This window comes from Balaenoptera physalus (assembly GCF_965194825.1).
Source record: "Balaenoptera physalus genome assembly, chromosome: 21".
In the NCBI taxonomy this organism is placed as follows: domain Eukaryota; kingdom Metazoa; phylum Chordata; class Mammalia; order Artiodactyla; family Balaenopteridae; genus Balaenoptera; species Balaenoptera physalus.
The window spans coordinates 25,710,853-25,725,836 of record NC_138902.1 but is presented as its reverse complement, the minus strand read 5'-3'; the positions used below and the strand labels follow the sequence as shown (position 1 = coordinate 25,725,836).

Genomic DNA, 14,984 nt, shown 5'->3' with positions numbered 1-14,984 from the left:
CATATTATGCAAGTAAAAGAGAACTAAAGGTGGCATATACATATTTGCTAGGTGGATTAAAGAGTGCACTGTTATAGCACAACAAAGTAATAAAATACAAAGCTTTAATGCTATTAAAAGATAGTCTTTTCCATCCAGAATAAAATTAAAAACTTCAAGATGTCACAACTGATACTTATTCATGAAATCCTATAAATAATAATATAATATATAAAACCTGTACAACCAGTAGACTATTAAAAAAAAAAAAAAGAAAACTGAATTCTAATCCTAGTTCTTCCTCCAACCTAAGGCAAGTCCATTAAATCTTGCGGGTTTTAGTTTTCCTAGCTATAAAATAAAGTTTTGGCCTAGGTGAGTTCTACGAATCCTTAAAGGTTTAAATAGTTATGGTTACATCAAATACTGGAAAATTTGGTCTAGACTGCTTCATTTGAATATGAATCTCAGTAACCAGGAGAATAATCAAATTTTATAAATGACACTATAAGCCACACTCTAAATCCCGATAATGACTCAATACTTTCAACACTAAATTTAACATACAGATATTTCCATGGGACTCACACAAATGTCAGTGTTCCCCCAAAGTAGTTTTTTGCCCCAAAAGTAACCTTACTTCATTCTAGTAATATTTAGTTTGTTTTTAGATACATGAAAAGTATCCTATCCTATCTTCTTTACCCTTCCACCTCTTTCCTATCCTGCTATCTTCTTTACCCTTCCACCTCTAAACCATAAATTGTACTGTGTTATCTGATTCATAACATTTAGTCTGCCATGTTCCAAAAAGATGTCGAATTATCCTAAATCTCCCTCTTCTCACTTACTATAATATTTAAGGGAACCAGTACTAAGATAGTTTTTTTATCCTGCTTTTTATATTATAGGACACTTTTTTCTCCCCATTAAGATCCTAAAGGGGAAAACCATACAAAGGTCACAAAAAACTCTAGCCAGAGATAATCAATGCAGAGCAAAAGCTATTCTTCAAAATTCAGTAGTCAGTTAAAAAAAAAAAAATTACAGTCTATTAATGATTCAGAATTAAAAAAATTACAATGCAAGAAAAAATAATCAGCATAGTATAATTAGAAAATTAGTCAAATGGTAAAGTTTAGAATTTAATGTCTTGAAAGTCTTGATATTAGAAAAAAATCAATTTGATAGCATGCAGCTTTGCTTTGTCCTTTTCAGTCCATCTGTATTTTAAAGGATACTTAGTAGCAGAATAATGTGTGACTCTGCCACGAATTGAGCCTGGCTGCTCCCATGGATGTAGCTCTATAAAACAAGACAAAGAAGCGAAAATTACAATCCGGGCAAAAGCAGATGTTGGGTAGTTTTTTTCTTTGTATTGTATAGTTTTATGCCTTGAAGATAAACAATGGATGAATCTATGAATTAAGCCCTTATTTATAGTTTTGGAATAAAATAATTATTAGTTATTTTTGAATAAAATAATGATTAGTTAACTAGAAATAACAGATGAAAATGTTGGTGGCTGATGTAACTGTAAACTGTAGAAAGCAACCTAACATCAGAAGTAAACTTAATATAATTTGTTAAAAGGTTTTACCACAAATACATATGCACAATGTAATGATTCTTCCAGAGTTACTGTAAAATGTACTTAATATAAGCATAAGGTACAAATTAGAGCAACTAAGTTTAATGACTCTCCATCCTTCAAAGTAAGTAGAAAGTGACCTATCAAAAGTTATATGACTCTTTTCCACATTATCAAAGTTTTAAAAATAAGGAGATAGCTTTATCAATGCATTCATTTTATTAGAAAATTTCATAACCCCATTGAGAAATGTACAGTGTCCTATACCTAGTTAGAACTCTATTAGTTGATACCAGTCAGTTATAGAAATTTGACAAAAATCTCCATCCAGGATATTTTGCTGATTCCCACAGTATTTCTGCTTTAATGGAAAGAGTATTTAACTAGGAGACAGAAAGTTATTCCATCTTGTTCTCAACCCTGGGCATGTCACCAAATCTCTCAGATATTCAATATCCCCTCATCTATAAAACTAGGAACTGGATGAGATGATTCCTACGATCTTGTGGAAGCATATATAGTCTTGTGTATATTGTCATCAATTCTGTCTTGGTATTTCTGCGCCAAGGCTGCTGTTGATACTCTGATCTAAACTGTCTTTGTTTCCATCTCTAATTTCTCAGTCATTTGTAGTGCAGCTGCCTCATCCAAAGGTGTGTTCGGATATATTTTTAAATCACAGCTTCAAGCAAACTGACTAAAAAATAGCCGTTTCTGGTTTATTCACATTATAGCTTCTGAGGAATCCTATTATGTGTGTTTTCTTTTTATTCTATTAAATATTTACCAATGAATGACAATAGTGTAGCAAAACAAATACAAATACTGTAAGCCATGTGCTTGACATTACTTCATCTGATTAGAAACTAAGATCTTCAGAACTAAGAAATTAAGGTTTTATTATTCTAATAACTGTAACAGCATAGATAATAACAAATACAACCATACCAAGTACTAATAACAACTACCATTTATCAAGCACTCATTTTGTGTTTAACACAAGCTCTACATGCAATATCTCATTTAATTCTAATAACTGTAACAAAGTAGGTATGCTTATGCTTGGCATAAGTTCCTTACAAGAAAAAAAAGTGCTCACACCAATTCCAGAGAGATGTGATTTTGAATTGTGATCACTGAAAAAAATGTAACTTATTTAAAAAAGAAGCATTTATGACACCAAGAAAATGGCAAATGAAAACTAAGGTTTGATAGTGCCTGGTGTTACCCAAATGACAGTTTCAGTTCAAGGTCAAATCCACAAAAGCACTTTTGGTCCCTTCTTTCATTTTTAAAGTACATGATTGCAGAATGAACCAAGAGCTTGTCAACAGCTAAAGGAAACGCTGTTGTGATTATAATCTACCATCTACATGAATTCTTTCTGTCCAGTCTTTTCATGCAGTTTGACTCAAATTAGTTATGAAATTTTATTTGCTCATTTTCTTTCCCCCTTCTTGCATACATTATGAAAAATTACCTGTGTGAATCCTTTCAGCTTTTTTCAGTCCCTTATTTACTATCTCCCAGCACAAGAAGAGCAGACACTTGAAATTTAAGAAAATATTTAAGTGATAATCTCTCACTCATCTAGCATATGACTCTCATTCTTTGCAACAGAAGTACTACAATAGCAAAAAAAAGAAAACATGATGATTTATTATCAACATAAAATCAGAATGTAGGATGAAAACCTTGTATTTTCTTTGGCAACACTTCCAAGAAGTCAAAAGAGTTGCCTCATTGCTCTTAAATAAACTTACGTCTTTAAGGATAAGTAATTAATTCTCATCCCTCCCACAAAAAAAAAAACACTTCTAAACAACAACTGGGTTAAAGAAGAAATCTCAAGAGACATTTTAAAATATTTCGACTAAATGAAAATGAAAAACAACTTATCAAAATTGTGGAATGTAATGAAAACAGTGCTTGAGGGATATTCATAGCATTGAATGCATATATTAGAAAAGAAGAAAGATCTGAAATCAGTAATCTAAGTTTCCACCCATGGAATGTACACCACCAAGTTTCCACCCATAGAATGTACACCACCAAGAGTGAACTCTAAGGTAAACTATACACTTTAGGTGATTATGATGTGTCAGTGTAGGTTTGTCCTTGGTTAAAAAAAAAAAAAAAAAAAACCCATTTTGGTGAGTGATATTGATAATGGGAGAGACTATAAATGTGTGAGGTCAGGGGATATATGAGCAATCTGAGTACCTTCCTCTCAACTTTGTTGTAAACCTAAAATTGATCTTAAAAAAATAAAAGAAAGAAAGAAAAAAAGTTAATCTTGGCTATTTAAGATTTGCCAGTAGAAGAGCCACTGCTTTCCTGATCAAAGCCTATAGACAATGAGGGATCCGTTTTTTATACATGATAGAATCAATCCTTTTTTTTTTTTTTTAAACCATTTAACTCTAAATAAAGAAGATGCTATTTTAAGATATATTAGTTAGTAGGAGTGCAGTAATGACCCCCTAGGTCTCAGTCTCCTTGGTATGCCCAGGTACCCAGAACTAAAATGAAATCATCTTTATTATTTCCTTCTCAGTTTCCTTCTGAGAATACTAACATCCAGGAAGAGAGTCTTTTGAACTATTAAGATATACTATCTTATTTAGTGTTAAATTTAATAGAAGTACTTAAAGGCATTCTATGATCTTCCCACTGTATGATACTACAATCTTGCTTAAGGTGGAACCAATTACTTGAGTCTTATAGTAAAAGCAAAGTGTGAGAGCAGGCAGGTAGGCAGACGGGCAGGCAGGTGGGCTTCTGTTGGCAAATGGGAGTATCCGGGTCACCTGCTGGTGCAGAAAATGAGTGGAAATCCCGAGGTACTTAGCACTCTGACATCCTAATAAAAGATTTCTCTATTTCTTGACAGTTACATATTCCTAGCTCTTTCCTTAGGGGTCCTCTTTTTATTCATCAAACTACATAAACTTCTCTGAGGTAGCACTAGTTCTTGCTAGGCTGCTACACCAAATGGCAGATGTGATATAGATCATACAATAGCTAGGCCAAGTCCTCCTGGATTTACCTAAAAGAAGAGATATAAATAGGTATTATCTATATCCAGGTGGCAAAGAATGCCACTGTGTTTGATTTCCCCAGGCTAGGAAGGGTATGATTGGTCTTAATAAAACCCTTCTCTACAAAAAGTTGTCAGCCCTGCTAGTACAGTGACTGTCCTTATGAGCTTTACCTGAATTACAGTGCCAATAAGACTGGTAGTTCACATACTGTAAAGGGGGGAGGGGAGGGGGAGAAAAAGTAACAAAACAGAACACCAAAAACAAAAAGCTCCAATCAATACTAAGGAAATCCTCAGCAGAATATGCTGAAATAGTTCATTATAATTGGCCCTCCCTAGAAGGTCAGCCAATGAGAACACAGAGTGCAGGGCTGGAAGACTCTGCAGATACTATAAAACAACCCTAAGCCCCAGACACTAGTAAGACAGCTACTGGGGATAAAATATGTTTGGAGAAGCACCTTTTGCTTTTTGAACAAAACTGATAATATGACTGATGAGAGAGCTTCTCATATTCACTGTGCTTTCAAAATGTTGAGAGGTAAAAAATGTGACAACACAGTAAGACTAAGTTTCTTCCAAGTGTACGGCAAAAACTTAAAAGGGCCTATGACTCAGCTTCTAAGTAATTTTAGTAATTAATATTTTCCTGAGAACACATTTCTAGACTTATTATAGATTTTCTTTTATTCACTAATGAAAGAAAACTTGAAATGCACAGTATAATTACTTTCATAGAATTTTTTTGGTAACTAAAGTAGTAAGTTCAAAATGAAAGGTTATATTATATTCTTCATTTTAAAATCCAACAGAACAGCTTTTGATGTGAGATGAACTGAATATGTAAATCTACAATGCAGAAGTTTTGGTAACTCTGTCATATCAGATATATATGAAAAGTATAATTTAATAAAAATATGTGGGCTTTTCTCCTTTTTATCCTTGGAAAAAAAAATCAACCATCAAGGAACATTACTATTCTCATGTCATTATTGTAAACGTAATCTAAAATGTAAGAACAACAACAACAAAACAACTAATATGGCTTAAAATTTACATGATTTTGTGTTAAAAATAAAATCACTCATTTCATATCACTGAATATTTTGCATCTGTGATTGGTGTAAGAAATGCATTAGGAACAGAGTTTCTCTTTTGCCCTATTCTAGCTTTGCAAATAAATTAAATGTTTTCCCCCAGGAAAGCCATTTAACCTCTCTTTAATTCATTTCCCTGGTACAGATCATTTTTTGTTACTTATGGGGTTACTCGGTGATAAAAAGATGCTATTATCAAGAAAAATCTATAAAATGCATTTAAACAAAAAATAAGAAAAGGACCACAGTCTTTTGAAGCATAGTCTCTTATATTTTTCCTCTTTTTTGGCTTATCTGTGAAAATGGACATTCACATCTTCACTCTCAGTGCTCACATGATAATCTTTGATAATCCTATATGTGGAAGCATCTTCAAATGGATGAAAGTACCCTGGGTGGCTAGGCAATTCTTTCTTAATAATGAATCTTTTAGCATATCTATTAGATCATCCTTTGATCACTGTTTGTACTTAGTATTTTTTCCTGTCACCGCCTCACTGATTGCAACATGAGTAAAACACTGCTCAGTCTGGGTCCCATTACATCATGCTGGACTACCTGCTGTGACAGTTTTTCTAGTCCAGTTCTTCAGATAGCTTTAGTCCTTGAAACTTCTCTTATATTGTCTTAAGAATGATACTCTCTCTAAAGTTCACCTAATGCCAACTGCTTTAAAAGTCCAGTGTCATCCATTTTCTCCGAATGTCCAGGATCACTGCATTCTGATGAGCAAGTCCGGAAAATCACTGCCTCTATATCTTTGACATCAGAGACTTTATCTTGACATTTGATGTGAAATATAGCACAATGGTATGATAAATGAAACCTGTCTAAAAAATGAAAGTGACACCGATAAGGATCCAGATATTAGATCCGTATAACACTGTTGACAGCACCACGGCTCTGCAGGCCTTGAGACTGGCTTTAACTAATGATGGGTGCTACCGGTTGAGCCTGCGCATCTGCCAAATGAGACATCAAATTCTTGGTGTGATTCTCTACTTCTTTAAGCTTAATATTTGAAGGCTTCAAATTAACGGCATTCATCTGTATATTTAATCAGTATACTAACAACGTGAATCCAGGTATATGAGAAGTATTTTGCATGTAGAGGCTAATATACAACTTCTGGTTCTTCCATAAAAACTTTATAGCACCAAACACAGCAATCATCTTCAACAGAAGTACCACACTGATGGCTGGGAACGCTGGCTAGAAACCAGGCTGCTCGCGGTGGGGGGTGGGGTGTGTTACGTAACCGACCTGTGGTTCCGTTTCCGTATCAGTAAAGCAAGGATGCTGTAGTAATTTAAAGCTTTAGAAAAGTATGACATGAAGTAAGCCTTCACTAAGTGTTGGCTATTGTTGTTATATTTATTTATTCAACTGGTATTTATTGACTGTCTAATATGTGATAGGTACATTTCTAGGCACTTGAGATAAGAGTGAACAGAGCAAATATCCCTGGCCTCACGGGGTTTATAGTCTAGTGTTTGTGCACACATGTGTGTGTTGGGGGAGAGAGCCAGAGAAAGACAAAAAAACAATGAACATAAGTAAGTACATAATACATATATGTATATATAGATAATATAAAATTAATTGTATACAGAGAACAGTATTAGCCATACTGATTTTGAGGGACGCACACACCAGGCAGAGGGAAATCATGGCCGGCGCGAAGCCTTAAGGTAGAAATGTGTTCAGGGAACAGAGAGGTCAGTGTATTGGTGAGGCCTTAGATTTTACTCTGAGTCACATGGGAAGCCTTAATAGGTAAGTTTTGAGCAGAGGAGTAATGTGAGCTATGCTGAGAATAGACTAAAATGGAGTAAGGATAAAAGCAAAGAGATGAGATGGAGGTTACTACAGTAATCCAGACAGCAGATGCTGGTAGTTTAAAGCAGGTTGATGGTAGATGGTAACAAGTGATCTGACCCTGGATATATTTTGAAGGAAGAACAACAGCATTTCTTGTTTGCTGTGTGTTCTTACGCAAAAGGAGATCAAAACTTTATAACAGATAGAATGTGTAGTAAAAATTTAGTTATTTCAAAGTTCAAATTCATAGTAAATATATATATTACAGTATTTATACTAATATATAGAACATTCACATTCAATTGGGAATACATGAATTTAAAACAAAATCTAGGTATTCATGGGTTTATTAAAATAAAGAGGTCATTAAAAATGGTAACATGTACTTTAATTAGTAAGGACTCTATAATTGAAATATAGAAAAGTTAACGTTATTTGTCCATGACATTCTATTCTCTTTTCACATTTTCTCCTTTGGATGATTCATACTCTTAAATTCAACAGCTCTTTTGTATGAAAGACCCCTTCTCAGACAGGTCTATAGTGTCACATTTTATGGAGTAACTACTAATTGGATATGTCTACTTGAATATCCCACTTGAATGTCCTAACACTCGAAAACCAGAATTTTTTCAAACAAATATCAGTGTTCTCTGCACAAAATAATTTACCTTTGCCAGACTTGCTAGACTTCTATGTTCCGGTCAATAATGCAACCATTCTTCTAACGACCAAGTTTCAACTTTAGCATTTATGTCTGCATCAATCATAGAGCCAGTGAACACTTCCTATTCTACATTTGCCATTTTTCTACCTTGACACAACTGATTGTGTCTGAATGTTTATTATATCATGCTTGGATTACAGATGCTCTAATCTTTACACTCCAATCTCTCACTTCTAGCTAAATCTTCGAAAATCACCACTTTCATCAGTCTACTGCCCACAAACCTTTGAAAATTTAAAATTGCTTAGAGGCCAAAGCCCTTGGCAATTAAGTCAAACACTTTTGAATCAATCAATTAATAAATCAAGCCAGAAACTATCTACTCAGTACTTAAGAGAGATACTGTATTCCATAAAATGAGAAAACAAGTAAATATAAAATGTGGTTTTTTTGCTCAAAAGGAAACATAGTAACATTTGCATAAAGAGATCTCTAACCATATAGACAAAATAAAATGAGGGTAGTGTACTTAAAACACTCTAGAATTAGTAGACCAAGATTTGAGTCTGGGCTTGAGTTGCCTCCTTTGTAAATGGGGATAATAATAGAATCTTTCTTACTGAGGACTGCTATAGGATTGAACAGATCAGAAGTTAATAAAATTAGCTACTAAATTACATGGAATTTAGTAAGGACTATAATTTTGGCTATCAGTTTAGCTATGTGTTCAGTGAGTTCTAGAGAAATATAAAAGGTGAAATTACTGTAGGGTGAAATGGAAGGAAAAGACTCCAAAGATGGTTAACTGTAAACAGGGTATTTCGATGGAGATTATGTTGAGATAAATTAGGAACACTGGGAGAGGATTTTAATCAGGCAGACTGTGACAAGGAAATTAACAGAGGATGGGAAGGAGTTTAATCTTACTGGGAAGGGGTATGGAAGTAGACATGATTGGGATGCCACATTAAGTCCATTTATTCTCACACTATTTCTATTAAAAAAGATTACAACTTAATGAAAAAAAAAATTATGGCCCCCAAACATCCTATCCTCGTTTCCACCTCTCTATGGGTTCTTAAGGCTGTTCCATTTTTTTTTCCCTGACCCATATCAAGGAATGATCTTTATTCTTACTGGGTAACCAAAATTCAGCTTGATTTAATGCCAACTCAAATTCTACCTCTTTTAATAAAATTTAATAATTAATTAATAAACAGTTAATGCTCTTAAACTATAATACGTACTGTCTATAACATTTAATCTGTATCTTAATCACATATGGATTTAGAATGTTAGGATTCTGGACTTAAAACTCACATGAATAACACTGTATCAGGAAAAAGCATATATCATTTATAGAATACAGAATATTATTTTTCAAAAAGAGAACAGGCTTCAGATACTTGCTTCTACATATTTTAAAGCAATTTAAATACAAAACATATTTAAACCCTAAAGCGAAATGTAAAATGATTGTAGAACTCTGTATATGTAGTGTAATTCAGGAATTTTTAAAAAAATCTAGAGCATCTATTAATAACTCCATATTTTTTAACATCTTAGATGAAGCTAACATATGAAGTTAAATTCCTCAAAATAGCATAAAGACAGTTAAACTCAGGAAATTTTATATATAAATCTTAGAGAAAAAGTGATGCTTGATGCTTTAAACAGCTATGAAGCGTGAATGTTATTTAAAATTAATAAAATCAGAGTTTACTCTTTTCAGATTGAGACTAAGCTCATTAAATAATGATTTTATTTTTAATAAGCAGTTTTTTGCCAATAAAATTTTTAACAAGTAAATATTGATATTTGGTGGTTATCAGTATGTACTATAAGCATATAATTTAAAAAATCATATTTCTCCAGAGATTTCAAAAGTGTATTCCATCATTAGTAATTAATGTATTACAAATATACTTGTGTATTAGTATTACAAGGGAGTATTTGTGTGCACTTAATGAATTTTTTACATATAAATTGGTTTTTTTATATATAATTCCATTTTAAAAACATTGGCTTTTTCTTTATAGATTTTAAAAATCTTACATGAGAGCTTGCAAATATCAAAATGTGAACTTACCTTCACATATTGAGAGTTTGTGACACTATAAATATATACATTATATAAAGACTAAAGCTTCTTTTAACTGTGCTTTCTCTCTCTTTTTTTAAAACTGGCTAATTCATAAGAAATTCTTCAGATTTGTTCGTAATCAGAAATACACAATAGGGGGAAAAAGGCACTCACAAATTTTGTATTTGGATATTTAAGGCCAGTCAAAACTCATCTTATAGATTTAAGACTTTTGCACTTTTCTGTCAATTCTAAAGAGGTATATTTTCAAAGAAATATTATCTGGAAAAAATAAGCAGAAACAAATGAGAGTCTTTCCATTGCATCTGTAATAAAATTCTTCCATGAGTTTTTCACTTATAATCAGGAAGTACTTTTTTTCAAAAACAGCCAGCACTGCTGGGAGAAATTTGAAATGACTTTTTACAAACACAAATTATATACACACACACATATATATATATATATATGTATATATATATATATATATATTTTTTTTTTTTTTTTTTTTTTTTACAAGCGGACATGTGTGGAAAAGCTTGGAAAAGCAACTGGAAAGATCTGCACAAAATTGTAAACCACTGTTAACTGTGGAACAAATTTTACAAGTTGAGAGAGGAGTATTGAAAAAGGAAGCTTACATATTTTCTTTTACATAGTTCTGTATTATTTGAATCTTTTACAACATTTACAAAAATATTTGTGGATTATTTGGGGAACAACATGTTCTTTTAAAGAAAGGCAAAATTTTTACTCTTGTCATCAAGTAGTTTATAATATTCTAGAAAAGTAAGAATTGCTTGCAAATGCTGTGGACAAATCAGATTTTTAAAATGACTGGAAAATGTCCATGTGATTTAACAACATGGAAAGCCCTGGTGAACTTGGTGTGATTTTGAGGGGAGTGATGGGTGTACAGGAGCCAGACAGAAGGACGCTGGGAGTGACCAGAAATGAAGTGAGTTCATGGGCACAGACAACCTAAGAGAACAGAAGAAACCGAATTCAATGATACTAATTTCAAGTTTGAGAGCTTGGTTTTGGGAAATGTTACAAGTTTTGATGAGGTTTCAAGTAAATAGTTCCCAAATGGGCAGTTTAAGTGGAATGAATAGGTAGGTTATAGAATTTAAAGAGAAAAATATGACCATAGGAGGCCAGTGTGCTAAAAGAATCGACAGCATAGGTGTTCTGAACAAAGGGACTGAAAAAAAAAAAAAAAAGATTTCATCATGTCTGAAGACAGAAGAATGAATTAGATAACGTTTGAAGTCTTTTAAGACCCTCTAATCTTATTTTTCAATGAAGTTACTATGTGGTTGTCTTCAATACTGTAAAAAATATTTTCCAAAAAGAATATCAATGACACAAAGAATATTCAATCCTAAGAAATAAAAATGTAACATCATTTACATAAGTGCTGCAAATCAACTTAATGGGATTTTTTTCCTCTTGAAAATATTAAAAATAATCAAGGGCTGCACAGTTCTAATTTATACTACTTAATTGGAATTAATATATCATCTGGTGGCTATTGCAATGTTTTCTTTAACAAATCACAACAACATGTATTCATAAAGTTAGTTTCTTATTTATGGTTTCCTTTCAGTTCCTAAAAATACAGTGAAAACCTGACTGTATCAAACTGGGGGGAGAAGGAAGGTATAAATTTAAAAACAAATTCTCAAATAGAATAACTCTAACTGTCAAGTAAAATTTCGAAAGCAGAAAACTCAGTAAAAGATAAAATATATTGGCAATTAGCAGCATCTTTATGGATATAAACAACCAAGGTACTGTTGTCCACTTAAAGATATTTTCTTGAACAATCTAAACAAAACTCAGTCAAAACTGTTTACAGATTTAATTTGCTTAGTAAACCAGGCCTGCACCATACAATAGTGTACTTATCTAAAGATAATGTTAAATTATCACAAACTCTAAAATTGAGTCCTTCTTTTAGTGAAGTATAGTTGACTTACAATACTGTGTTAGTTTCAGGTATACAGCATAATGATTCAGGGTTTTTGCAGATTATACTCCATTATAGGTTATTAAAAGATATTGGGTATAATTCCTTGTGCTATACAGTAAATCCTTGTTGCTTATCTATTTTATGTAGTTTGTATATATGAATTCCATATATATTGAGTCCTTAATTAATGCTTAAAGCAATTAAAAAATATATGTACCTTTCTTTTCTTTAAAATGTAGTAAGGTGTTTTATAAGATAACCTTTTGGTTTAGAAAAAATAACTTATCAATGGCAAAATGCTTTGAGATTTTTATCCTTTCAATCTTCCAAATAATGTTTGAGGAAAAAAAAAAAAGCAGAATCTTCTATGCCTAGTGGACTAATTCTGGAACCCTACAATAGAAGGGGGAGACTACTAAAATATGATCTTAGGGCTTAAGGAGTTCAACACCGAGGAGAAACTTACAAGAATTCTTCAGAAGAAAACTTTTATGAATTTTTATTATGAAGGAGAAAGCTGGTAGGGAGGGAAGATGACAAGAAAACAAAGGGAGGGAGAAGAAAAAGGAGGAAGTACCTTGGGAAATAATGCTTGTTACATCTGCATGACCAGGAGCAGGCCTGGACTGAGGCAGAAGTTCTGAAACTTCCTGTACATAAAACTCAGGAAACCCTTGACGGGTGGATTGAGGAGGATTAACTAGTGAATAAGGGGAGTGTGGAGCAGCTTCTGGAATGCAGGCTACACTATATTTCTTGATCTGGGGCTGATTATGTAGGTGTGTTCTCTTCATGAAAATTAAGCCACACACTTATGATCTGTGCACTTTCTTAAATTTATGTAATGTTTCTATTTAAAAAATCTAAGATGAACAAATGAGTAAATAAATTGGGAATCTTGCTACAAGGTACATTTCTGGATACCATTTTCTGGAATCTGCATTTTAACAAGTACCCTGGGGGTCTATGCAGCCATTCCAGAACATAACTGGCAAAACAACAGCTGAGAGGTTCAAAAGTAATTTCTTCATCCTCTCAGCAACTGCTTTCTCCAGCCACAGGCATTTCTGGGTATTCAGCAAACCTGCTGATTTGAAACCCTTCTACTCTAGTTGGCCAGGTAGCAGCTGGATTACTGACTATAGACGTGGGGTCAGAACTCATTTCCATCCTTACTCTTTACTTATCTAGGCTTAAGGTGCACCTGGCCCTGTACTAGATACCAGAGAAATGAGAAAATCATAGTTTCTGCCTTCAAGAAGTTTATAATCTAGTTTAAATAACTAAGCATTACCTAAAATACAAAACAAGCAAAAAATTAAGTGGCGTAAGTAGCAGCAAACAAAGCACTATAAAAGTAAGAGGAAGGATGGAGAAGCAAACAAGGCCTCTTGGAAGATAGCATCAAAACTAGATAAAACCTAAAGTAAAATATCAACAGACAAGAGAAAAAAGAGGAAACGCCCCTGAAAGGGCAGGTGGGGAGCACTATGGTAAAGCCAGCACGGACTGGATATGGGCTACTGGGAAGAAAGTAGTTAAAGATGAGGCTAGAAATGCAGGCGGGCCCTACCTTTAGAGGGGTCTTGGATAAAACGCAGAAATAACTATGCCTAATTTTAATTTTATAGGAATAAGAAAGTCACAGAGGACTTTTGAACAGAAAGGAGACGTGATTGTAAGTCACTTCAGGAAGCTGAATCCGGAAGCCACAGATTTAATGTACCGTGACAAGATGAAGGTAAGTCAACATGCTGTATCACGGTGACTGTAAATCAAGGCTACACAGAGAGATCTAGGTTCTCTTGCTGCTCTACTTGATCAAGCTGCTTAACCTCTCTGAGTCACAGTTTCCACTTGTGATTAGGGATAATAGTGACTACTTCATATAAGGGTACTGTATACACTGAAGGAGGTGACATGTAAAGTTCCTAACATTAGAGGTAGTTCGTCATTGTGGTCCTCGTCGTCATCCACTTTTTCACATCACTCAAGTTTTTCCTGTGCTCTTAGATATGGTATTTTTGGATGGCTCACATGAGTTTGCCTGGAGCTAAATTCTGATGAGGAAAATAAAGGGTAAGGTAAAAGGGGGTAAAGTGAAGAAGGTATAAGATTCATGTAAGAAGTTCAGTATGCCAAAGAACTAAGATATATGTGAAATAGCCAAAAATATACAAAATACAACTTTTCTAGTAGTACTTGTTCTCATCCTCTCATACTTGGATTTGGGTAAAAGCTTCCAGATTGGCTTTGATCCCTCTAATAAAATAACAGAACTGTATATTGCTGTCAAGATAATACAACTAAAAGAAAACGTGCTTTCCCTCCCCCGCCCACCCCCAGCGGTAACCAATCTGCCTACCTGATGTTCCAAGATAGCTTACGTTGGTTTTACATATCCTAGATTTTTACGTATGCCTTTCCAAATTTAACACAGTCTAGTATTTGGTTGCCCTCTCTTTTCTAGTCAGGCTATCTATCCTCTTTTGAACCAACTTAAATATGACTTATCAAATCTAAATTCAGTACCACTTTCTTTCTTTTTTTTGTTTTTGAATTTTATTTATTTTTTTATACAGCAGGTTCTTATTAGTTATCTATTTTATACATATTAGTGTATATATGTCAGTCCCAATCGCCCAATTCATCCCACCACCACCCCCAGTATCACTTTCTAAATGAGGCTTCTTATAGCACTCAACTTGACATAGATCTTTTTCTAATC

General features: G+C 33.5%; 1 protein-coding gene across 7 annotated transcripts in view; it reads right to left on the bottom strand.

Moving 5' to 3' along the window:
* TUSC3 (tumor suppressor candidate 3) overlaps positions 1-14,984 on the bottom strand; it is a 188,242-nt gene that overhangs the window by 27,552 nt on the left and 145,706 nt on the right. For 3 of the 7 annotated variants that reach the window (XM_082444531.1, XM_082444532.1, XM_082444533.1), the window contains exon 7: positions 1,221-1,284. The exons of the other annotated variants lie outside the window; for them this stretch is intronic. In XM_082444531.1, coding sequence (XP_082300657.1) covers positions 1,221-1,284 — 64 coding nt within the window. The remainder of the gene's footprint in view (positions 1-1,220; positions 1,285-14,984) is intronic. 7 annotated transcript variants of the gene reach the window in all.